The sequence below is a fragment of the Squalius cephalus genome (assembly GCF_949319135.1).
Source record: "Squalius cephalus genome assembly, chromosome: 12".
NCBI classification, from domain to species: Eukaryota; Metazoa; Chordata; class Actinopteri; order Cypriniformes; family Leuciscidae; genus Squalius; species Squalius cephalus.
Window position 1 is genome coordinate 6,746,766 of NC_137133.1, and position 26,836 is coordinate 6,773,601.

At 40.3% G+C, this 26,836-nt stretch overlaps 1 protein-coding gene across 6 annotated transcripts in view; it reads left to right on the plus strand.

The window, feature by feature from the left end:
* The window catches only part of sipa1l1 (signal-induced proliferation-associated 1 like 1), a 98,821-nt gene extending 72,338 nt beyond the window's left edge, over positions 1-26,483 (plus strand). Inside the window, exons 6-21 of one of the 6 annotated variants that reach the window (XM_079887651.1) lie at positions 838-941; positions 1,521-1,678; positions 6,170-6,749; positions 7,378-7,652; positions 8,802-9,092; positions 9,224-9,373; positions 9,565-9,689; positions 14,949-15,046; positions 15,821-16,263; positions 17,371-17,598; positions 18,054-18,216; positions 18,320-18,545; positions 18,915-19,058; positions 20,027-20,138; positions 20,285-20,363; positions 23,569-26,483. In XM_079887651.1, the coding sequence (XP_079743777.1) occupies positions 838-941; positions 1,521-1,678; positions 6,170-6,749; positions 7,378-7,652; positions 8,802-9,092; positions 9,224-9,373; positions 9,565-9,689; positions 14,949-15,046; positions 15,821-16,263; positions 17,371-17,598; positions 18,054-18,216; positions 18,320-18,545; positions 18,915-19,058; positions 20,027-20,138; positions 20,285-20,363; positions 23,569-23,712 (3,320 nt within the window). In that variant the 3' untranslated portion in view covers positions 23,713-26,483. Of the gene's footprint in view, positions 1-837; positions 942-1,520; positions 1,679-6,169; positions 6,750-7,377; positions 7,653-8,801; positions 9,093-9,223; positions 9,374-9,564; positions 9,690-14,948; positions 15,047-15,820; positions 16,264-17,370; positions 17,599-18,053; positions 18,217-18,319; positions 18,546-18,884; positions 19,059-20,026; positions 20,139-20,284; positions 20,364-23,568 lie in introns of all 6 variants that reach the window. The other 5 variants (XM_079887649.1, XM_079887647.1, XM_079887650.1 and 2 more) reach the window with 5 other exon arrangements.
* Positions 26,484-26,836: the final 353 nt, after the last annotated feature.

The following is a 26,836-nucleotide window of genomic DNA, read 5'->3' on the forward strand; positions in this document are numbered from 1 at the left end:
TAATCGCCACTGAAGCCTGAAAGCAGTATTGTGTGATTAAAATTGCAAGTAGCTAAAGGGCCAAAACGCTTACTGAATCTCTGGTCTCCTGTCATGTCAGTCTAGTAGTTTATAGGGCTAGTTAATTAATTCTAACTGGATCACACTCAAATGATCCTGCAGCTTGTTCTAAATATGTTCCTCCACTGTCAGCGGTTTATTGACAATCGGAGGTCATGTTTAATTGGGAATGGATCTAAACACTTACCATCACCCCCTGTTTGAACCTCATAGCCCATATTTGAGACCCATTCGTGCGTGCCGTGCCTGGCATGCATGCTCCACCTCTCCCCTGTTACCAGGAGGAATATCGTCTCTGATCACAAGCATGCTTTTAATTCCATTTATCAGACTTGACATCTTACCCCTGACATTCCCTCCCTCCGCCCTGTAGTGTGGTCGAGAAGGGGCGGTAGAGGTGTCAGAAAGCTTTGATCTCAGCTTGACGGATTAGGACATGGTTTCACAGTCAGGTGGAGCACAGATATCAGGAAGGAGGGACTAAGGAGAAGATGAGTTTGTACCCTCGTGTCTCTGTGGCCGTGGTGCAGAGCAACAACTGCAGTATCCTGTTTGTGAACAATAGAAAAAAAAGGGGTCCTATAAAAAGTGCGGCAGCCATATTTTGCCCCAACAAGTCAAGGAGCATTAAATAAATGAGATTGGATGATCAAAGGCTCTAGACTGTATGTTCCCTTCAGTCAAAGTGGAAATCCTTCTTTATTTAACAAAGGAAAGGCAGGTGGTCACATAAAAGCTGTATATGAAAGGCTAACATGAGCTGCTTCTTTTTTTCAGCGGACTCCACTGGAACACATTCTTTGTACACAAATTTTAAAGACTATGAGATCATGTTCCACGTGTCTACAATGCTGCCCTACACGCCCAATAACAAACAGCAGGTAAGCTGTAATACTATTGCAATAATTGAACTTTTTCCTTTTATTTTTAAACTATCACATACTGTATACCATTGTTTAAAAGTTTGGGGTCAGTAAGTTTTGTTTTTCTAAAGTAATTTATACTTTTCTTATCCTGCAAGGATGCATACAAGTGATCAAAAGTGACAATTATAATGTTGCAAAAATATTATATATCAAAAAAATGTTTAAAGTTTGTTCATCACGTTTCACGGTTTCTACAAAAATATTTAGCTGCACGACATTGATAATGATAAATGTTTTTTGAGCACCAGTGTCACATGATCCTTCATATCATTCAAATTTGAAGACTGGAGTAATGGCTGCTGAAAATTCAGTTTTGCCATCATAGGAATACATTTCATTTTAAAATATATTCAAGTAGATGTCAGGTATTTTTAATTGTAATTATTTTTCACAATATTACTGTTTTTACTGTATTTTTGATAAATGCAGCTTTGGTGAGCATAAAAGTCTTCTTTCAAAATCATTGAAAAATCTTACCTTCCCCAAACTTCTAAACGATAGTGTATACTGACCTATGTTGTTTTCACTTCGTAGCTGCTAAGGAAAAGACACATTGGAAACGATATTGTCACAATCGTGTTTCAAGAGCCCGGAGCAAAGCCATTTAGTCCCAAGAACATCCGCTCACACTTTCAGCATGTCTTCGTGGTTGTTCGAGTGCTCAACCCGTGCTCTGAAAATACCTGCTACAGGTGAGTCAAATTGTTTTTTTAGCTGCAAAAAAGTTCTAGCAGCTATAGGCAAAAATGGGGCATTTGTAATTTGTAACAAAGGATTTCTGGACAGATGCATTTTGCATCAACTGATTTTCAGTCTGTGGCAGCAACAGTACTCAACACTGTATGATACAGTGTTACCAATGTTGACTAGTGTAGTAATGAATCAGTCAAAAAGACTTGTTCAAATCATTCTACAGAATCATCATTAACTGAATCCACCAGAGCAGTTACTAATTAACATCTGACTCTCTAACTGAATTGTAACTTTTATTAATTTCTGACTCAATTGGGTTGTACAGTAGATGTTATTGTCTTGGGATATTGTTTTTCTCAAGAGGATTTGATTGGACGAAAAGATCAGTGTAGGTACATTTTTAAATAAACATTTAATAGTGATAGGCTAAGGTATCAACAACAATTTTGATTTCATGACTGGTTGTTTACTTGTATCCAAGGTTGAAGCTGAAAGTTTTTTGTAATAAATTAATATATTTTATAATATTTTAAATAAAACCATTGGCCAATGAATTTAAAATAAGATTTTCCCTGTCTTAACATCTAATTGTAGGGGTGTTGTTTTTGGTTTTATTTTTGGAGAAAAGGATTTTCTTCCTGCTCGCGGTGGGTTATGTTCTCGCTTGATGTCCTCTGGCCAGCTTATTACTCTTGTCGTACAGCACATTACCCAGGGGAGCGCTGCTCTTAACCACTTCAAATGAGCTAGGCCTGCTTAATTTCATTCACGCCTACTGGGGGATGTTTATCAGTAGGATTTGTTGATCGTTGCATTGCTTGCAGTTCAACCTTGAAAGTGCTACTGTGAGTCAAACAAAAGACAAAATTTGTGCTTATCTGAACCGACCGGGCATCAAAAAGGATGTTGATCATTGATATCTTCATTGTGACTTAACTCCCTAAATCTTTCGCTCGCATACTCTCGCTCCCTCTCTTGCTTGCTCGGTTTCTGTTTTGCCTCATGAAACTAATAGAGGTTATAATTGCTGATGGGCCTCATTGTGTGTCATCTTAATTATACCCAGTAGGGAGCCTCATCGCTGTTCAGCTCTGAAAGTACAGAAGTTACAAAGGCCCGCCCTGACTGAGCCTCTCTGGAACAATAAGCTAAACGGAGCACATAACAAACGAGAGGCCTGCATGCACACCCTTGCCAACTGTCCTCTCCTGAGAGGGGCTTGATGAGGGCCTGCCGCTTAAACCCGACAACCCTCTCCCCCTTCCCTGACGGACTCTCTCCCCCTTCCCTGACGGACTCCCTCCCTCCGTTCCTCCTGTAGCCCCTTCAACCGCAAACTGAATTCTTCTTGTGAGCTTGAACTTTTCCTCAGCTGTGGCCACTCTTGCTATGTTAACCTGCTTGGACTGTTTAGACAGGAATTGGCATGGAAGTCAGGAAGTGGATCAGGTGGGTTCAGCGGGTCTTGGGTTTTCATTTGTGATCGTGTAGCGTGGCTGTTTATTTGTGTAAAGGTAAAACACTGGTATGAAGGGTGATTAAAGGTGTTTATGGAGAGAGTTAATGATTTAAATGCGCTCCTGTTGTTTTATTGGCTGCTGTTGGGTGTACTGAAGTGGTTAACACTGTTCACTGGGGGCCTTTGATTTTGACAGATGACCTCTCAGCCACCAGGGAAATGTTAAGGTAGATGGTAATATTGTACAAAGCGGAAGCTGTTAAACTGCTTTTTTTTTTTCTTTTCTTTTTTTTCTTCAGTCCGTCTGTACAGAAGTGTTTCCTGCATCACTATCGCATTGCCGCAGGGTCTACAGTGACACAGCAAAATAAATTGTTGTGACGTTGCAGTCTAAATCATGTAATGGTATCTACAGACTTTTGCATTTTTCCCTTAAAATTAGTAGCTGGAATATTTAAAACCTATTAGTGTGAATCCGTCTAATAAATTAGTTAATCAATCTGTTAGAGTGTACTATTGATCAAAAGTTTGGGGTCAGTATTATTATTATTTATTTATTTTTTTCATAAAGAAATGTATACTTTTATTCTGCAAGGATGCCTTAAATCGATCAAAAGTGACAGGGATATTTCAAATATATGCTGTAAATGCTTACCGGTACTTTCTATACATTAAAGAATCCTGAAAATGTTATGGTTTCCACACAAATATTAACCAGCAAAACTGATTTAAAAAAAGATAATAATAAAAAATATTCTTGATCACCATATCGGAATGATTTCTGAAGGATCGGTGTGACACTGAAGACTGGAGTAATGGCTGCTGAAAATTCAGCTTTGCCATCACAGGCATAAATTACATTTTAAATTATATTATAATAGAAAACAGTTATTTTAAATGTAAATAATATTTCACAATATTACTGTTTTTACTGTAGTTTGATTGAATAAATGCACCCTTGGTAAGCATAAGATTCTTCATTAACATTAAAAAATCTGACTGAGCCCAAACCTTTAAATGTTAGTGTAGTTTCAGAAAGTATTTTACTGTGTGATGTGAAATGATCAAATATGTTACATTGAATTGTTGGTTTTTAGTATCCATCATGTTGGAAATTAGTGTGTTAGAAAGAGTTAATCTTTTCAATAAGTTTACATTGTGTGAGAACTCTGCTCTGTGTATGTGATACTTGTACACCTGTGTATTTTTGAGTGGGTCAGGGTGTTATTTGCTTGTGTGGAGGTTCTTTGGTTCCTTGCTGTGGGCAGTGGATGCTCCACCAACCCACACACTGTGTATTTATACTTTAGATATGTAATCCAGTTTGCCTCTCCATCTAAGCCAAGGGGGTCGGCTGCAACAATAAAGTCAGCCCGCTTGCTGTTAGTCATTACTGAATAACTGCTCGATGCCCAGAAGTGGATTATGTTTGGATGGAATATGCACTGCGTTATTCTGGCTTTTGAAAAATGTTGATGACGGTTATTGTCCGCACTCTCATACAGAGTTTGGTTTTTGTATGCCATTGGTGAAGCACAATTGTGGGTGTTTGGACTGCTTAATGCTTAAACAGAAAACAATATAATGAAGAGAGATTTAAAATAACAGAGCAATGGTAACTGTAAATGTTATATGTTTTACTACTATGGCACAATTTTTTTTGGATGTGGTTATATCATAGTTTTTGGACCTGTTCTTTGAAGTACGTTGGAGTACCATGTTTAAAAAAGATGAGATGTGAAAATCTTTCAAACGATACCAAGTGACGGTGGACTTTGTGGGAAACACGCATCCCATTAACACTTGCTGTAGTTTAGCGCTACCATTCACTTACAACTCTTAACAAGTCTTTATTCATCACTTGGCAATAACGTACGTAAAAACACAAAAACATGGAATTATTTAATGTATATTAAAGGAGAGAGCTTTAAAATAAGCAGTTAAAAATTACTTTATTTTTTGTGGGATGTTCTATAGCAATACCATCCTGTTCTTTTGAAGTACCTGGGAGTATCAAGTAAATATTATATATGAATATGATGATTTCTAATTACCATGATGTACATAAAAGATTTGTGTAATATATTTTTGAGTTTTTTTATTGGGAACAAAGATGATAACAACTCAAGGCTCTCTTCTTATGGGCATCAAACCAGCAACAATTTGATTTCCAGCCTTCCAAACAGTGTTGTTTGTCCCTTCAGGCAAAGAAAGAAAAACAATATGACTGAATTAGGTATCAACAAGTTATTCATCTCAGCCCGTACTTCAGCAAGCTGCTGGTACTGTGGGAGAGAAGTTTATGTTGTGATGAATTTGCAAGCTCATTTTTCTACCACACACGTACATGTTTTCCCTTAGTGTTTTTACAGATCAGGCCCACGCACAGACAACAGAATTTTATTTGGCCCCTCTCTTTCTCTCACCAACGTTTCTAACTTCTGGCCCCCACTTTTCTTTGTCTTCCTCCAGTATCACTGTAAAAACAGGCTAGTGGCTCTCTTTAGTCCAGCCTCATTACTGCTATGGCTGGCTAGTTGTGTATGAGTTCCAAGCATACCAGACAGAGCAGGAAGCTTTAGATGTCCATTCCAGAGGCTTAATGAAAGGAAAGAAGCAGGGGAGAGATGAAGCAGCAAGGTAGAGAAGAAAGGTTTGAAGATTTTCAGAATTTGAATTTAATTCATAATGTTCTTCTGTAGCATATGAGGGGTCTGTCCAAGTTTACTAGCACTGTGTGGAGTAGTCAACAACATAATAGCCATCCCTGTCTTTTTGTTAATTTCCTCCCATTCCCATTTAGCAAAGTATTTGATGTCCCCTCTGCCACACTTCACACTTTGACTTTCATAATTTCCATAGCAGCCACATTGTCTTTGGAATGAATTTTGCTCATGCATAAACATGAGGTCCTTTAGGGAAGTTTGAGAATGGTTTAGCAATTATCTTGTGCATGTGATGAGCAATTTGTCTCATTATTTGAAATCTTCTCTCTTGTTTCCCTCCATCATCTCCACCCCCTCATTCACAGTGTGGCAGTGGCTCGGTCACGAGATGTACCTGCCTTTGGACCACCTATTCCTGAGGATGCTACATTCCCGAATTCTACAGTCTTTCGAGATTTCCTTCTGGCTAAGGTCATCAACGCTGAAAATGCAGCCCACAAGTCAGACAAGTTTCGCGCCATGGCCACTCGGACACGGCAGGAGTACTTGAGGGACCTGGCAGAGCGTCACGTTACGAGCACGCCTATTGATCCCTCGGGCAAATTTCCTTTCATTTCTCTGGCACACAAGCGTAAGGAGAAGACCCGGCCGTACCTTGGTGCGGAGCTGCGTAGCCCAGGAGCCATCACCTGGCCTGTTCACGCTGAGGACCATGGTGCCGGTGGAGAACTGGAGGCCCTGCTGGCCATTTCAAATGACTTTCTAGTGCTGGTGGACCCAGAAGCCAAGGCTGTTGTCTTTAACTGTGCTGTCCGAGATGTCATTGGTTGGACCCTGGGAAGCCCTGCTTCCATGAAGATCTACTATGAACGCGGAGAGAACATCTCCCTGCGCTCCATCAATAACAACACAGAAGACTTCCGTGAGGTTGTCAAACGTTTAGAGGTAAGTGTGGAGTTGCAGGTATCATGACAGATGGAATGTTATTTTTTATTAATTTTTTTTGCTAAATGTAAGGAATTTTAAGCATTTGTCATTCAGTCAGTCACAGCACATGGACCTGAGAGCTTGTCTCTTGGTTCTTAATCATTTTTGTTTTGTATCCAAGTGGGATTATAGCTATCAAGGTTTTGGAAAAAGCTCAAAGTAGTTTTGAGGGCTGTGTTGTGTATGTTTTATCGTGTGAATTAATGGGGTGTATAAGAGAGCCTTTGCATAACTGTGCAGTGGCTTGAATGTACTCCTGATTTGGCCCCCTGCCCATTATGTCACTCTTCAAGTGCAAGAGCTGTTGCCATGGTAACTAGTATTCGGCGAACTGAATGCTCATGATCTCCATCACAGTCATGAAACATATAAACAGAGTTTTCTTTATACTTTGAGAAAAAAGCCCTGATCCTGATTTGCAGATGGGTTCAATAGCTTGTGATAGACATTTCCAATCCATTTTATGCATTTTTGATAAGGTCTTACATCCTTAATAGAGGACATGGTTCTAAATTGCATAAAACTACTTTAGAATTGTGAAAAATTGTGTCAGACAAGTCATATCAGTCTCCCCCTTTCTTCTCAGCACCTAACTAAAGGCTGTGAAACATCTGAGATGACCTTGCGGAGGAATGGGCTGGGCCAACTTGGCTTTCACGTTAACTATGAAGGCATAGTGGCAGAGGTGGAGCCGTACGGCTATGCCTGGCAAGCGGGGCTGAGGCAAGGCAGCCGATTGGTCGAAATTTGCAAGGTGGCTGTGGCAACACTTTCACACGAGCAGATGATAGACCTGCTCCGCACCTCAGTCACTGTGAAAGTTGTCATCATACCACCCCACGAGGACGCCACACCACGCAGGTAGGTCTTTTAGTATCAATTAATGGTTTGATTCATTATTTCTTGACTGAATCTTGGTGAATAAGTAGCAATTATTTTTGTCAGATTGTAAAAGTAAACCAGTCATTCCAAGTTTTGCATTAAGACAACAATACAAAACATTGCACCTTTGTGCCCACACATACAAACCAAAATAGATGAGATCCGCCTTCCCAGTCTAGGCTTGCCTGCAGGCGCTGTGCCAACTTGAAGGTTATAATGATCAGGGTCTAAACTACAAATCATCAGACCCACCGGATTTTTATTTGCGTTCTTTTTACAGTGGTGGTGCATTATTATTATCCTTAGAAAACCTGCAATTTCCATTTTTTACAGTTTATGTTTCTATCTAAACTAAAAACTGACACTCCTCTGTATCTTCTGGGTTTTAAACAAACGAGAGGAAATACAGTTTAATTCCTGAATGTGAATTGAGGTAGCAAACAGGATTCAGAATTCAAGGATCACTAATTTCATTTTTAAGTGTTGTTTATAAATCCCGGGAGTTTATAGGCCTTACAGAGAGAATGTTATTCATTTTAGTTGGTTGGTTATTTAGTAAGCACCAGCTTGGAGTAACATTTCCACAAACTATATTGCATATTGCTATCTCCTGCCAAGATAATAAAGACTAAAGAGATGTACACTGCAATAAAAATGTTAGGGTTAGTACGATTTTTAAAGAAATTGATACTTTTTTCAGAAGGGATGCATTAAATTGATCATAAGTGACTAAAGACATTTATAATTTTACACAGATTCCTATTTCTAATAATTTCTGTTCTTTTGAATGGTTACTTTCCACGAAAATATTAAACAGTACAACCATTTTCAACATTGATAATAATAAAAAAAAATGCTTCTTAAACACCAAATCAACATTATTAGAATGATTTCTGAAGGGTTATTTTAAATCATACTAATATTTCACAATATTACAGTTTTTACTGTATTTTTGACCAATTAAATGCAGCCTTGGTGAGGCTGCCTTAAGCGCTGTCTTTCAAAAACATTTTAAAAAATCTTACTGTAACCAAACTTATAAACGGTTGTGTAAATGCCTCATTTCACCTTCAAGATTAAGTCAAATGCTCTTCATTACCACTAACTACCAAATTTGTCATCTTATAGGGGCTGTTCAGAACTGCACCGTATGCCAGTTGTTGAATACAAGGGCAACAATGAGAGCGGCTCATTTGAGTACAAGTTTCCTTTCCGGAGCAATAACAACAAATGGCAGCGCACCTCGTCCAGCCCACAGCAGTCCCTCACTGCCTCACCTCAGAGTCACAGTGGGACCCCGAACCGTGCCGTCAGCCTGGGGGCCAGCATGGGCAAGACCCTCTCTGCCGAGCGGCCCGAGAGAGCTGCTGCCATCCCCCGCAGCGTGTCCAGTGATGGCCGACCCCTAGACCCTAAAAGGTGTGTACGATAGCTGCTTTAATGGAGTGGAGCTTTTGTTAAGTTACTCTTCCCCTTCATTTTTTTTGTCGTTCTTCCTGTCTCTCGTTTATCTTTATTTGTGTCTATCGCTCTTTCTCTACCTCTCTCAGGATGTCTCCAGGGTCTGAGAACTATGCCCTGACCTCATCTCTCATGTTGGGGCGCTCGCCCCACAACCGCAGTTCCCCCAGTAACCTCTCCTGTTCCAGTGACACGGGTTCAGGCTCTGCTCACTGGAGGCAGAAGTCCATGCCTGAGGGGTGAGGCTCTACAAAAATACCTCCTCTTCGTCCTTGGTTTCTTTTGAGCACTTAACTGTCCATCCCTTAATCACCCAGTCATCTCTCCAATTTATCTGTTCAAGCTTTCGCACAGCTTTTAATCACAAGATGCATTGGTCGTAAAATGAGGCATGTGATTGACAAGCGTATACATGTTTATGTTTACATAGATTTGCACACAACAGGCACTCTCCTCACCCAGCGGAGCGGCAAATGGTGGCAGAGGGAGGAAGCAGCGGAAAGTCGACCCCCAGCTGGCCCAGAGTGGAGGACAGCTCTGACAGACCACCATCAGGTCAGACCACACTCCATCGGTGATGAATTATAGAAGGGGAGGAGGCTAAATGCAAGATGTCTGAAAGGGAGGGGAGGAGGAGATCAATGAAGAAGCACTGCAGGAGTGAATGAATGAGCTAAACAAAACTATTAACAATGAAATATTGAGGAGAATGAATGAAGACAAAACTTCAGAAGAATGACTGTGAATATTCAAAAACTGACTTTTTTTTTTTTTTTTTAGTAAATGATGACAGAAATAGTGCTTGTATTATGGGTTTAGAGGCCCTCGGTGCTTGATATTTGAATGAATCGTGATTATAGACTTTGCTTCTAGACATCAAAACATGATGCCATTCATAAACCCTCAAAACATAAAAAAGAAATTGTACCTTTTTAACAGTAACACCACCTCCTCTTTGCCAATTTCAAGCATTTCTTAAATCAGATGCTTTTTCTAAACTTGAGTAAAAAATCACTTGGGGCATGGGTATCAATGCAGATTATTAGATTTGATTCAATTCTTATTCGCAAGCTTTTGATTTGAGTTTGTTTTATTCTGCTTAATTGAATTGTCCATTTTGCTTGCATATATATTATTATTATACAGGAAGCTTTCTGACTTTAGTACATTTAGGAAGATTAACAACAGGGCAGTCCAATTGCTACTTATTGAACAGATGTAATCAACTCGTCCCACACTGTTTGTGCTACGCATTATTTCAGTATTATTTGTATACTGTTATAGGTTTTATTAATATTTTGAATTGGCTTTTATTTCTATATATTCCGTTTGTAGTTTAATTTTAGCTTAAGTTTATAGTAATCGTGATTTTGTCATTTAATTAGTTTTCTACATGCACATAGCTTTATTTTCATTTTGTGTATAGTTGAACTGATTTTAGAACTTCAACCTAAAATTATTAATTTCACAACATTTCTAATTTTTGTTTAAAGTTTCTAAGTTTTAAGTTTTTCATCTAACATTTATTAGATGAAACATAACATTTTCTTTTTACAAAATATTTTATTTTCAACTTTATTTAAATGACCGAAAACAATTTTGAATGGTTTTAATTTTAGTTAACAATAACAACCCTGATGTTACAGACATGTTAAGGACAGGTGCACTATTATTTTACAAAGAGTAAAATTAGGACTCTTAGAATATTTTTACCTGGTCAGGGATAAAGTGGGTGAAAAGATCCCATAGGTTTACATTGGAGGAAGGATATGAGGATCAGAATATCAAACGGACTTGAGGGTGGGCTCTTTTGACTTCGGCCAGTAAGTAACCACTCAGAACACCTTAGCAACCGCATGGTAATATCCCGGCAACCACCCACGACACCTTAGCATAGTGGCGGCCACACGGGCAAGCACCACTCACATTCACTTGAAGATATGTAAAAACCTAGTCTTTCTTCTCAAGTGCTTTCATTATAAAACACTGAAAGTGACACATTGTTTTAACCCAAGAGCTCAGGGAAACACATTACAGACGTTTTAGCATGAAAACCAATGCAATGAAACTCTCCTTTTTAGGGTGCTTGTTGCCATGCTGTAGGCTATGTGGTTTTGTTATTCCATATTTATACCTGGCATTGACTGCTTCTTTTTCTTTTGGGCCACTCTTGTTTTTGCCCGCAGCTCAGTTCAGTTTGATCTTCTCACACACACCAGATCATCTGATCCTTCCGTCCCCTGAATACCTCTCTCTTGTATAACCGTGGTCAACCTTAGAGCGCTCGATAGATCAAGCATAGTCTTTGAAAGTAAGCTGTGTCCAGTGAAAGGCAGCAAACATAAATGTTGTCTCAGAACAGCATGCTGTATATGGGTTCAAGCAAAGATAGAAATACCTCCTCTTTCCTGCTGGTACGGTTGTGTAAGCAGCGCTTTGTGTCCCTCTAGCCCCCCCCCCCCCCCCCCCCATCACCACCACCACCACCACCACACACACTCTCTCTCACTCTTCAAGGTCCAAGTGTGCTGTGACTCACACTACCACCCCCTTTCTGCATATTTTTCTTACTTCTCTTCCTCTCTCCATTCCTCAGCTTCTCCACATGTCTCCTGTTTTTGACAGGAATATTACTGTGTTTTTTTTTAAGAAGACTGCAGGACCTGCAGGCAGTCTTATGCTACCTCCGCTGTGTCTGTCTGTCTCTTGCTTTGTCTCTGTTTATGTCCCTCTTTTGTATATTTCTCTGTAACCATCTCACTGTTTTCAGCTTCTCTGACTGTTGTGGTCAAGCGGCCCACCTCCACACTCTCTTGACCCCTCTTAGCTCCGCTTTGTGGCATCTCGAAGACTCGGATGGTAATAGCAGGGTCCAGCCCACATGAAGCGCATCAAAACACATCTGAGCATTTGGCCCAGTAAACCTTATGACCCGTGCTGTAAATGTTACCACTGCCTAGAATTACAGTGCGGGTCAGAATTAGTTGCCCCCTTGGTAAATATGATCAAAAATGGCTGTAAAAAAGAAATCTTCATTGTTTATCCTTTTGATATATATATATATATATATATATATATATATATATATATATATATATATATCTTTTTTTTTTTTTTTTTTTTTTTAATGCAAAAATCTAACCTTTTATTGAAGTAAAATAATTAAAAGTGGGGGGAAAATCACATTATGAAATAAATGTTTTTCTCCAAAACAGCTCTGAGTCTTCTATAATGCCTGATGAGTTTGGAGAACACCTGACAAGAGATCAGAGACCATTCCTCCATACAAAATCTCTCCAGATCCTTCAGATTCCCAGATCAATGTTGGCACTTCTTTTCTTCAGTTCAGCCAACTCATTTTCTATAGGGTTCAGGTCTGGGGACTGGGATGGCCATTGCAGATGCTTGGTTTTGTGCTCAGTGACCCATTTTTGGATCACTGTCCTGTTGGAAGATCCAAACATGGCCCATTATAAGATTTCTAGCAGGGGTTGTCAGGTTTTGATTTTTTATCTGTTGGTATTTGATCGAATCCATGATGCCATGTATCTGAACAAGATGTCCAGGACCTCTGGCAGAAAATTAGGCCCACAGCATTAAAGATACAGCAGAGTATTTCATTTTACACATGGGGTACTTTTTTATCCCTGTATGAACCAAACCCATATTAAGGGTTTGCTGCCAAAAAGCCCTTTTTTGCATTGTTTTCATCATGTATATGCCGCTCTCATGATATGATTGCAGACGACTGTTCGGAGAATGAGAAGTCAGTCACCAAATGCTTGATTTATGTTGGTTTTGTCTCTTGGGATGGCTTTGAGAAAAGTCACCTCGCTGATTTGTTATATTTATAAAGATTCAAATTATAGACCCAAAGAACCTTAACTTAAATAAATATAATAGAATTTTTTTTCTTTTATATAGACATTTATTTTAAAACGATTTAATCAAAGACTATTTATGTACCACTAAAACTAATGAAATGCAAAAAAAAAAAAGAGCTAAAAACCCATTCTATTAGTAAAGTAATTAAATGGTAACATAAAAATCCCACCTGGCAGAATCTTTGGGTGTGTAAATATACAGATGAATACATCAGCTTTGGATCTAAATAATGCAGAATTTGTTCAAATTTGAGGAAGACAAATACAAGAAGGTGGAAGAGGAAGAGAAGGGGGAGGAAGGCCAATAAAACATTTTAATCTGAGATTTGTTCTACTGTAGTTGACGCTAGTAGTTTTCTAAACTATGTTTGAGTTACAATTCTTATCACTCGACGTATGTGATTTCATGTACCGATTCAGATGGGACTAACATTTCCATGTTTATTACAGAAGTGGGTGTGGGTGTTTTCTAGATATGGATGTAATACAGAAGGTCATGTTTTGTGCTTGCGTGCATCACAAATGACGTATATGTTTTTTTTTGTTTTGTTTTTTATGAACTACTTGGATACAACTTGGTTGGCTGTTTATAATAAACCCACAGAAGTGGGCAGAGACATGTATCTTACCTGACACTGATGTTAAAATGGGCCATCTTTGCAATTTCCTTGATTTGGCTCTATTTATTAATATTGAAATAAAATTAAAGCATGCAAAAATTTGGAGTGCAAACGGGAGCTCAGGGAGGTTAAAAAAAACACAAGAAGCATTAGGATAATACAATATCAGCAATCACTGACATTCGCATTTGGACGGGATTAGATTTCTCACAGTAGGTAATTTTCCCTGGAATTCTTAATGAGGTTGTGCGAGAAAAACACAGACAAGGCACTTTCGGACATTGTGAAACATGAATTTCATCCGTCCTCCATGAAAACTAGTCCTATCCGAATAGGGCTCGTGTCTTTTTTCCTATGGAAGGCTGGAAGGTATGTGACAAATCCATATGAGGCATACTTTTTGCCATTTTTGACAGATTTCTGACATTTTTAATGATGCTCATTCACATCCAAACCTTTACTTTTTCCCAGTAGCTTCCATATACTTTTCCTGAAGTGATGTTCCATTTCTCTAAAAGCAGTCATGTTAGCACAAAATTGTACATTCAGGAAATAATTTGAATTGAGTAAAAAGTGTTTGATTTCATCTTAAAAGATTGTGGTTTGTACAAACTGAGTTTGAGTTCTGAGATACTGCAAGGTATTATTATTCTGAAAAACAAACAAAACTCTGCTTTGAATAGCTAAAGGGAGGTAGAGGCAGGAAGTAGGGTGTCAAGAGGGGAAGGAAAGCCTTTTCATAAAGCTCGAAAGGAATTGCCCCCCTCTGACAAAGCAATGTTGCTGTGGCTCATGCATGTACAAAGAAATGGCCTTATTTTCCTCCTTTTTATTTTTTTCAAATGTATGTCCATGTCTACTCTATTTTGTCTTAAAGCCTGTGTAATCAGTCTGTGTGAACTGTAACACAAAGTCTCTGACGTTTTAGAATTATTTCAAGTCTGTGCATTTTCCGACATTCTGCTTCCTGTCCATCCATCCCCTCCCCCTTCTGAATTCTGTGTACTTTAATTGCTTGTACCATCTATTTTTGTTATGATGGCCATTATGTAACAGCCAACAATTACACAATAGTTTCTTTTGCACACACTGTCCTGTAATAAAATCAGCACAGACTGCATAAGCTATATTGGTCAAATCAGATTTCTTTGAGATCAAATTGTCTATGATTTTATTTCAAGGAGGATAAACTATTGTGTGTGTGTGTGTGTGTGTGTGTGCGCATGTGTACTTTAGGCTTTGTTTATGACATTTCTCATCTAAATGAGTCTCAAGTGTGTCTGTTTCCTCCCTGCTGTTATCTTCTGTAGATGCTCCAGTCACTAAGTCTAGCTCGTCCTACTCAGGCGGCCCACGCATCCAGAGACAGGAGCAAGTCATTCACCTTTCACCCAAGAAGGGCAGCCAGGTGGGTTCTCAACTACTGCATACAACCGCTCTTAAAAATGGCGCCCCGTGGTACCTCTTCACTAAAGGAGCTTTAAGTGGCGAGCATTAACATAAAATACCACAAACAATAGTTTGTTAAAACTAAGTTAATATGTTAATCAGAAATATGGTCATAAAGTACAATTTGTATGGTTGAGGGTGGACTATTTTGACTTGAGCCAGAAATCAGCCCTAAGCAACCTAGCAATAGCAGAGCAACGCAAAGAAATCCACTCAGAACACTTTAGCAGCTGGGTCAGTAAAATATACACTACTTGTATATGTTATCAAATGTTGGTGCTAAGTAAGATTTAAAAAAAAAAAAAAATGGGAAAGAAATTAAATTGATGTAAAGTGACAGTAGACATTTATAATGTTACAAAAGATTTTAAATCTTGTTCCATTTCAAATTAGTGCAGTTCTTTTGAATTTCATATTCATTGAATACTGTCATTGAATAAGTCTTGTCAAAAAAAGCACACAGACATGTGTCTAAACGGGTTCTCTCTATGATATTATTATTATTATTATTATTATTATTTATTCCATTTTTTTTGCATGTTGGTTGCACCACATTTTGTTGGTTGACTTTGATTTAGCACATAATTATTAATAAGCAGTAAAAGCAGTTTGTTAACATTTTTTCTAAGAAATACTGTGCTTTAGCATTATGGTGTAAAATCTAGTTTTCTTATCTAGTTTAACTCTTTCTGAATATTTGACCTTTTCAGCGACCATTTCCTTTCTCTTACAGTCTGAAGGTCCGTACTCCCATTCCAGCAGTAATACGCTCTCCAGTACCACGTCTAGTGGGGGTCACAGTGATGACAAGTGGTATGATCTGGGTAGTGGAGGGGTGGGAGAGCAGCCGGACTCTGAGCCGAACGGTCTGGGTGGCGGTGGCTACCTGCAGGGTGCTTCAGCTGACAGTGGCATCGATGCTACGTCATACGGGGCCACCCATGGGAGTTCTAGTTCTCTGCTGGCTGTGGGAGCAGCTGGGGCCAGAGAGAGAGCTCCTTCACCCTGGCACAGTCCTACAGAAGGGGGCCGGAGGGTGCTTGAGAGGTCCCCTCCCGCTGCAGAGTCACCAGTGTCCCCTGCTGAGCCACCACCTACTACCCGAAGCCCACCGACCCATCTACTGGTCCGGGATGGCAGTTCTTACAGTCTGAGTGACATGGCCTCCCATTCTAGGTATTCTTTGATTCACTTTTACACAACTTTTACTGAGACTTGTAGTTGTTTGTTGTTTTTTATTTTTTTATTATTATTTGAACTTGCAAGCAACAACCTAGCAAATACTCAAAACTCCCTAAGCAATGCCCTTGTAACCTTCCAGAATACCTTAGCAACACTCTGGCAACCACACTCAACATCTTAGCATTGTGATGGTGGGCTTTTTTTATTTGGGCCTGTAAGCAGCCACCTAGTAATACCAAAGACTTTTTATACAGAAAGACTGTGCACTCGTATTACTATGAATGGGAGAAAGTGCAACGTGCAATATGGCGGAATAAGTCACGCCTTCTAAAGGATAGAGCCAATCACCGATTGGTAATGTCATCACGTCACTGCAGCTGCCGTTAGTAGAGCCGGTTCCTATAAAACAGTCAGTGTTCTGAGATGTGCGCTTAGGACTACACAGGCTTGGTTCAGCCTGGAAAATGCCGCTTTTTGTCATGATTCCAGCGTTTAGAAACTAAATTTATGAGACAGTTGTTGTCAGATTTCATTGGTGATTTCAAATATGAAATTTAATCATAATCTTGCCAAAAATACCCATAACACCTTAGATGTACCCTAATAACACCATGGCAACCACACACAACGTTTTAACAACCAACCACCTAGCAATACCCAGAATAACTGTATAGCAACACCTTGGTAACCACCCAACACGCATCTTTGCATTGTCGCATTGGGTTTATTTGATTTGAGCAAATAATTAACCATCAATACCCAGAACACATTAGATTTCCCCCACATTATAATTTCTCTAGAAAGCACCCAGAACACCTTAGCAACTGCATAGCAACTCCCTGGCAACCGCACACATCTTATCTTTGGGCAAGAAATGTTTATCTATTCAGAAATGTGCTCCAGAGTTTGGATGTTAGTTTTGCATGTCATGTTACAATTCTTTGATATACTGTATGCATTTTTTTTTGTAGTAGTACTATTATGGCAAATAATGCTATATGTATGTGTACACATGCTATAAAGTATGTGTACTATTTTTCTAGGTTATTTATTTTCTGAGACAGACTAGACATGTTTTCCCATTATCTGGCTCTCCCTCAGCACACGCCACTCTGTCAGCCCTGCAGTCCTGAGCTCCAGCCACAGCTCCCCACGTGAAGAGTCTTCCTCAGCCACCTCCCCCTCTTCCTCCTCCTCCTCCTCCCAGAGCTCGGTGTCACCTGGCCCCAAGAGTTTCTATCCTCGCCAAGGGGCCACTAGCAAGTACCTGATCGGCTGGAGGAAACCGGGCAGCACCATAAACTCTGTGGACTTTGGGGACACACGCAAGTAAGTAAAGGTGCTCAGCTGTGGGGATGATGGATGGTTAAAAGATATGTGACTGGATTATAAAGATGTGAAGGAGAGATGTTTCAAAAGATACACACAGGGAAACGGTCACAACAAGTTCAAGTTCATAAATCATGGACTACTTGCAGTCTTGCTAGATAAATTTGTCACATTATTTAATAGACAAGTTAATTCTCTAGTTGAGTTTGCTCTGACCTCTCTTTTCAGTGGCAATAAATCTATGTAATCTTTTTGTTTTGAAGAGCTTAGGGTCTGTTTTCCTCTGGCTCTTGAATTTTTGTTTCTACTAATACATGACTGCCACCTTCTGGAGAGGAAGAGTAATAACAGTAAAACGGCATATTGATCCTGTAAATGTGGAAATGATTGCCTTACAATTGCCAGTCAAGGATTTTGTTTAATTCAGAATCCTGCGTTCTGCCTCTTCCCCCTAGAAGACCACAGGGTGAGGGGACAGACACTGGGTCTTCTCAATCCAGGCCCTCTCTTAGGGATCTGCACTCTCCCCAAGCCATGTGCAAGTCCACAGTGGAAGAAGATCTGAAGAAACTGATGGTGCCAGAAATTCCCTCATCCAGTAAGCACAAGGAGAAGAAGGTACGTCATCAACTGAAAAGCGCTGTGATACTGAGCGAGTGTGCTGTCATTTTTGAGTGTTCATTTACACGTGAGCAGCTTATGAAATCCTTCTTCCTTGCAGTCCTCCTCCTCAGGTCTAGCAAGCTCAGGGCGCCGTTCTCTGCAGCGCACCCTGTCAGATGAGAGTATATACCGGGGTCAGCGGCTGCCGTCTCTGGGAGATTCCATTCTGGAGCAGGCTCTGGCCAGCGACGTGCTCTTCAGCTGCTCTACCCTTCCACGATCGCCAACCACCCGTGGCGCCCCACTGCGCAGACCTTCTTACAAAATGGGCATCAAGATGCATGGTAAGAAAACCTGTCATGATTGGGTCATAGTGCCGTTACAGGGTGGCACAATCTATAGAGATGTCCTAGAAATGCATTTATCATAGAGCAAATCTAATAAGCCCCTGGGTCTGTGACAGTACTGCAGGGGCTCCACCAATTATTGTTTGATCTCAAACTAATTTTTGTGAAAAATTCTATATTTTTACAACTTCAAAGCTAAATTCAACTTAATGTTTCATTGTCTGGGATGTTTTCATTCAGTACCACTGCAGTCCCCTAAATTTCCCCATTATGTTCCCAATCACACACATGCGCACACACACGCCACCTCACGTTTTCTCATTGGCTATGTGTTAGGTGACCTCTCAGCGTCTGACACCTCTCTAGCAGACCTGCACGAGCGGCACAGGCTGCCTCCTCCTGAACTGGGTCTCATGCCCCTCCCGGACACGGACACAGACAGCGGCCTGGACTGGACCCACCTCGTGGATGTTGCCAATGCTTACGAGGGTGAGAGAAGACCACAGCGCAGTGAGCCCATTTCTCTTCTCTTTACCTGTCCTCCTCAGCTATGTTACAGTTTTGCACAATCCATCTGTCCATCTTCTGTAGGAGGGAGAGGTTTTTACTTAGTTAATATTCATATATTAAGGTGTTTCTTCAAATATGGGCACTTTCATATGCCAGGGGTTGATTGTTAAAGCTACACTATGTCACTATGTCCGTGCACAGTGAAAAGTAGCTTCGGCTCTAAATTTGACATGGATCAAGAAAAACTGACCAAGGATCATTCAAAACGGCAAACCTCTGCAAGACACATGATGCAGTTTTGTAGTTTTTGTTGTTCTTACTTATTTGAGTTTGTTAGTTAGCCTTCTATTTCAGCTTTATTTCAATTGCTGAAAACAAGTTGACTTACTGCATGCAATTATGATTCATAAAATTAGCATTAGAAAGTGACGCTATCCCAAAAATGCTATTTCCATCAGTGTTGTTATCATAACCAGAATGTTATCAAACAGCGAACACAAAACATATGTGGAGAGAATGGTGCTTGTGATGGCAGTGTTCATGAAAAAATGGCATTTGACTGTAAAATTAAATAACCTAATGAAAGTGTGAAATGTTTTAATTTCTAAAGGATCACAAGACAGGGCCAAAAGTGCCCATAGTTAAAGAAACACCCATTACTGGGGTTTATGACGTTAAGGATTTATCCATTTTGTGAGAAGATGTAATATGCTGAATTTGCTGAAACGTAAGGATTTATAATAATGAGTGAAATGCTGTTACATTAATGGAAATGTCCCCTGAGGGCTTGCTCTGATGGACAGATGTGAAATAATGTGAGACTGTGTTAAGCTCGAGGTGCTGCTTTATCATATGCCTAATAATGCCTTCACAGTTAAATGAATGCTCTGCTTGTCATCACACCATCATCTCTCTGTCTCTTTTTCTCTCAACTCCATCACACTCTTCTCCTCCCATTCCCCTCTCAGTGCAAAGAGGGTTTATGTTTAGTTCTCAGGACGTCAGTCAGAGAGGAGAGTCTTCACTCAGTCCTCAGCATCTAGAGCTGCAGCCAGTGCCCCACACCAGACTCTCCCCCAGGTACATCCGCTACCCTCTCACTTCTCAGCTTTTTCATAATAGTCCCATAAATAGTCCCCTTTTGGTATGTGTATGTGGTTTCTTAGTTGTGTTGTAGTTTCTTGGAAATGGCATCCATTTTGTCCTAATTCTGGTTCTTCTGTTAGTGAGGGGCCTTCAAGCTACAGTGGGAAGGTTTCTCAGCTGGAGGCTTTGGTGAAGATGTTGCAGGAGGACTTGAAGAAAGTGAGTAGAACTTATACAATATTCATAATAGCCTCTTTGACCTATTCAGGGTTAAATAAATCAGGAATAATTGACAGCCATTTATTGAAAACCAATGCACACTTGTGGTGAGGGCCGTTGCTAGAATTTCAAGGGCCCTGGTTCTGTTTTTATTGGTCCCAACCCCCCCCCCCCCCCCCCTCAGTTGAAGTTATTGTCCGAGGGTGTCGGTTAAAGTGTGAGCCGTCGGGAATCGTTTCCACTTTTCCCTCCTTAATGATGGCTCTGCTTGTGGTGGTAATGCACCAACAATGTGTGAAGCATTCATTTTCAGCAATACAAACAGATTGTAGTCAGTTATTCTGCTTTTACTATGGCAACCACATGTAAATGTCAATAAAAGTGTAACAGTGCCAGTCCACTGTCTCAGGGGCCTTGGTTCCTGATGTGTTTTTCGGATAGGGATTTAAGAGTTATGAACCAATACAACCAGCTATGAGGTGGATCATAACTATTTGAAAATAGGACTTAAAGACAAAAGTACTTAATGGCTTTAATAAGGGAAAGAATAACAATGCCATGAAGACAATGGAGAAATTAAAACAATTGATTTAAAGGTGACATGTTATGCCCCTTTTCACAATATGTATTATAAATCTATGGGGTCCCCAGAATGTCTGTGAAATTTCAGCTCAAAATACCCCCCAGATCATTTATTATAGCTTGTCAAAGTTGCCCCTTTTTGGGTGTGACCAAAATCGCGCCGTTTTTGTGTGTGTCCCTTTAAATGCAAATGAGCTGCTGCTCCTCGCCTCCGTTCAGAAGACGGACGATCCTTTACACAAGATACTCCAGCAATAACAAACGCGAATTTCAGTCAAATCTCCGAAATAACCCATAGCGGAGTGCAGCCTTACAGAGAGACTAAGGAAGAGATTGTAACTTTTAGACTGCACCTGGACGTTTCTGAATGGTTAGTGGATACATGATACATGGATGTAGTTGTTGTAGAGTTACCTTGATTAATCTCATTGACTTGCATATACTGTCATGTTTAACTTTTACACAAGTTGACACAGTTCCCTGAGGTCTTTATAAGACAGCTGTGGCATTTCTTTGGTCAAATAGTGTTCTGTGCTTGTCTGTGCAGCCAACAACAGAACAGTTTGCATGCTTTGCTCAACTTTTGCCATTGCGTTAGAACCATAGACTGTAAAAAAATATGGACGTAGTGTCCGTGACGTCACCCGTAGGTTTCTGAAGAGCATTTTTGAAGCCTAAAGTGGGCGGAGCCGTCCGTCGCCATCTTGGCCTTGCGTCACTCCCGGATAACAGAAAATAGGCAAACAGGCGTGGCGTGAGTGGAGCTGAGGAGCCAGCCTGGCCATAGATATGAGCCTGGCTATCTGAAATCACCTAGCTCGACGTGATCGAGTTAGCTGATGATGTAAAGCCAATTAAAAGTTCCTGTTTTTGCCCTTCGAAATGGCTACAAGTGAGACTGTGTATTACTTCGAGAGTGTTTGTGTGTGACAGTGATTTATGTGCATACATGTCAGTCACTCTTTCATGGTCCGTCAGCGCAGCATCGCTCAAGTTCGTAGAGAGCTTATTCAGTCCATTTTAAATTCTGATTTTGGCCGCCTCTCAAATGGGTTAAACCGTTAAACCATAGATATATTGCCTTTGAAGTGCAAGTAAATGCGCTAGAAAATCCGCGCTCATTCATGGATGTGCATTTATTGCACGGACGGAGAAAGCGCCGACGCCTGCATGATTTCATCTGACGGCACATAAGCATATAATCTATCTGTTCCGTGAGAGCAGAACGAACGAGCCTTTATTGACGTTATAAATTTGAAAACCCCAAAAAGCAACGAAATTGTCTGACATCCATTAGTGCATGTTCACAGAGGAAAACAACTGAAATACAGCGCTGGTTGTTCTCTCAAACGATACTCGACGACAACGACTGAATCCAAAGACGTGGGCTTTGTACCCAAGTATTAAATTGTATGAAATAATCCCGAAAAAAAGCACAAACACCGCAGAGAAGGCAAGTTCAGCAGCAACATTTGCTGAGGTGAAGTGACGGCTAGTAACAGCAGACAAACGGCTAGCATTGACATCAGCGGGAATCCACCTGTCACTCAAGTGGCCACACCCTTAAATTTAAATATTAATCAACTAAACGGATGAGTTATAAAAAAATTCACCCCCCTCACAGTTGTTATGAAGGGCAAAATTAGCTGTATAGACCAAAGCCACATAGAGAACCAGGCTGTAAACATGTTTTTTTCTGCTGTAAAGTTGGTAATTTTAACATGAGGGAGATACAGATTTGACTCACTTCTGCAGCCAGGCCAAGCGGCCAGTTAATGAATTGCAGTTTAACTCACTTCCGTGTTGGTTTCAAGAGAGAGACGGGGAGGTTGCCGCTTGGTTAGAACTGGTTACACTGTTGTCGCTTGCGTATAATAATGCGTAAACCAAATGGCGGTGCCGTGGGTGGAAACGTGCAGATTAAGGGGCGGTAATATTAAAATAATATTCCCTTCCTACGTCAGAAGGGGAACGAAATCAGATTGGCATAATTTTTTAAATGCTTGCAGAGAAAGGCTTATCAAAACAAAGTTACTAGGTTGTCACTTTTCACGTTTTCATGGTTGGTAAATGCACAGGGGACCCTATTATAGCACTTAAACACGTAAAAAGTCAGATTTTCATGATATGTTCCCTTTAAAGATTTATCGCTTATAGCGATTCTTTGATTGGTAGAAATTTCTCTGCAGAATCATGGGTAATGTCACTTTAAAGTTGAACTAATACTGGCTGATGACTTCAACAATTACATATACCAATGATTAACATCCTCATAGGTCACAGTAAGTCTAGTTTATAAGAAAACAAGTTTATAATTCCCCTATGGAGAAAATGGGGATTTTTACTTGTGGAAGTTATATGAAACTGTAAGTCCTCAAATCTTGAACCACTGTAATTGACTCGGAATGATTCACTTTGGAACAACAGAATTAGCAATTGTCGTAGTGCCTTTATTTTTCCTAGATAAAAAGTGTTTGATAATTTGCCTTGAAACGTTTAATGTACTTGCTTTTTGTGTTGCATTTACATTCCTAGTAGTAAACAGGAGCTCTGTCGATATTTAAAGTTAGTGTACTCACCCTCACATTTATCAGTCTCTCACTAAGTTTTTCTTTTCCTCCAGGAAAGGGAAGAGAAATTGAAACTGCAGGCACAAATTAAGAGGCTTTGGGAGGACAATCAGAGGCTGCAAGAAGAGTCTCAAAGCTCTGCTGCCAAGCTCAAGAAGTTCACAGAGTGGGTCTTTAACACCATCGATCTGAACTGAGCCATCTGCAGAAGACGGTCAAGATCAATAGACTTCTCGAGGACCAGACAGACATGGGAGAGACTTTTACTCCCATGTGTGACCGGATTGAGAATCGTCCATTCACAATTCAACACAATTTGATATTCACATTAGCATTCCTCTTCAAACTGTCAACACATCTGTGGCGGCATGGCTCAAAGTCAGGAAAATACAATTCTTCAGCCCTTTTCTGTGGTGACTTCTCCACTCTAGGTCCCTTGGGGCATCATTAGAAGCGCCCACAGGAGTAACTAGTGACTGGCTGTGATGCCAGCCTTTGCCTTCCAGGCTGTTCCATTCTTGTCCCTCCTGTGCCCTACTTACAACTGACAACCAGACATTCAGTTCCAGTCATTTGGATAGTGCTACAGCCCTGCCCCATGAAGACCCCCTGCCTCAGAGCCCGAGTAGAAGACTCCTCTGCTACACGACAACATTTCAGCATCCAGTACCATGTTGTGAAACGTGCAGCGTCATTGTGGTTTTGGAGTTCGTGCTTTTTTCCCTAACTGTAAAAAGCCTGTCTGCATGTTCTGGCGAAACCAATCTACAAACTACAAATGTGCCGCCCTGCTCTTCAAATGCCAATTGCGTTTCAAAAGAAGGAATGCTCCCTTTTTTCTGAAGGTGGCATTAAGTGTTTTGCTCATAATGAAGTCAAAACTTGTGTTATGTTGTGATGTTTCATCTCAACATCAAACGAAGCAATAGCAGGGAGTCTGAATCCTTGTCCTAAAGACTGGACTTTGGCAATATTCTGCCTTGATTCCTCTCAAATACATCTCAAGTCTGTGGTACGAACACTGATGATCCTACAAGTCTGGAATTTAAGGACATGTCTTATTTTGGGAACAGTTCAGTTATTTATTTCATTTATGTTACGAGTAAACAATTTCGATTCTGTATGCGTGCAGTACAACGGACATCTGTGAATAGCGTATATTTCGGAAGGGGATGTCACTTCTTTTGGACTCTGTTTTTATTTTTGGTATTATTTTTATTTCTAGTAGAGTTCTGCCTGAGCTGCAGTATCTTTTGTTGTGCAAGTTGTGGAGCCCTAGTCTGGTATTGTTTTGCTTTAGTGCCATCTAGTGGTAATAAGTGATCGTCTCACCTGACTTCAGCTCTAATCTATTCCAGTTTGTTTCCACGTTGCCTATACACACTCATAGTGATGGAAACCTTCCATTCAAACAAGAGATAACGCTGTAAAAACCAGACACACGGGTATTGGATTCAATATCAGGGATGAGAGGAGGTGCCTTTCTGAGAAAAGGGAAAAAAGGAAGCCTAGGAGTCATATCTGAACTCATAAAAGGAGACACAAGTTGCTTGCAGGAACTAGCCTCAGAAAGAATGCACACACACACACACACACACACGGAGTCAGATCTTGGGTGCTTTGGCCGTCATTGGTCAAAGAACGCAGAACCAGGGGGATGGCTTAGTTAAGAGCCAGCTTCACTGTCTGGGATCAATCATATTGAACAACTGCCCTGTAATCTCACACCCGGTTATAGCACTTTGCTCTTGTTGTCAGTTTCTCAGTCCCTCGTCCAAACATGGCGGCATTCCCAGAGCAGAAAGGTCAGGCGTCAAAGACCAAACATCCTGCCCTACTTATATCACTGACCCAAGTAATGTATATTGTATAGATCTCCTCCATTATACTGTTTATACTCTTCAGAAAGCACTAGCTGGTTTCTCAGTATAATGAGGACGAGTCGATTTCTGGAAACTTTACGTATTATGAAGAAGATGTGCACAATGGATCCGGAGGTAACTTCGATTTGAGTTTGTGAACAGTGAGCAGCCATAATCGATTCTGTTCTAGGAATCACTCGAAGTGTCTCAGAAAGTGCCTCCTGATACCCGTAGAGAACGAAACGCTAAGAATGCCAAACTTTTGCCTCGGTCGGGACGACCTGCACAATGTGGAGAACGACATGAGATTATTAGTTTCATTTCTAGGTTTTGCTGCCTCAGTCGGGAGGGTGAAACGAGAGCATCAAACTCCTTGACTGGACAAAACACGACTTCTATTTATTCTCGCATCACTCCACTCGGGTTTGGTATTCATTCTCCCATCATTCTCAATCCTTTATCATTTTTAAACGCATAAATGGTTTTGTTCAAGGTAAATATTGATGACTGTGGGAATGTGAATTTTAATTCATTCTTTATCTCCTATCTCTTCTTATTTTGTTCTTAGCTCTCTGATTTGAATTTCTTTGCACTGTTTTTTTTTTTCCTTCTTTCATTTTGTATAAATCTATCGCTATTCGTTTATGGACATGCATAAACATATGGCTCTTGATGTTGCTTCTTGTTCTTGCGTATGCAGTCCCTTTTGAGAGAGATGAGGCTGGGATTGTTTTCCCTCCCTTGATCTCTTTTATATTGTGTCATTAGACGTTATTCCATATATTCTCCCATCTAAACTTTAAAAAAATTGTGTTTTTAACGATGTGCACATTTTAAAAAGGAGCATTAAGATTACAAACAAAAAGTACTGTTTACATATACTGTTCATCTTTGTAAAGTGTAGAGGTTTAAAAAGAGAATTTCCAGTGATTACAGTATTAAGGTTTCATAAATAAATAATAATAAAAAAAACTTGATTTGAGGTGCTGTAATTATTCATGAACTGGTCAAAACGAATGGCTCGTGCTTGCCGCCTGCTCTATGAGGTGTAATCTGCCATTGCTTTCTGAGCCAATAAATTAATCTAAATGCAATAGTTGAATGTCATCCCACGTCTCCTCGTGTTTATTATTGCTGCGATCTGTACCTTTGTTTTATGTTTGCGTCTTTCAGTGTTGTGCTTTTGTGGAAGAGGCTGATTTTTGCCACGGTAGTGGCGAGGATAATTGCACCTTGCAGTAAGTAATCAGCAAAGCCTGTTGAAGAGCAGGGCTGGATTGCCAAGGGCTTCTCACGTCCTCCTGCTGATCTGCCTCTGATTGTGACGTTAACCCTCTTGTGACCGTGCAGCTGAGTCCAGTCTAATGTGATTGTGGCAGTTGCTTCTATTGGAATCGCTGAATTCACTTTTAAATGCTGCGAGAGAATCTTCTTTTTGTGGAAATGCTAATGTTAACCC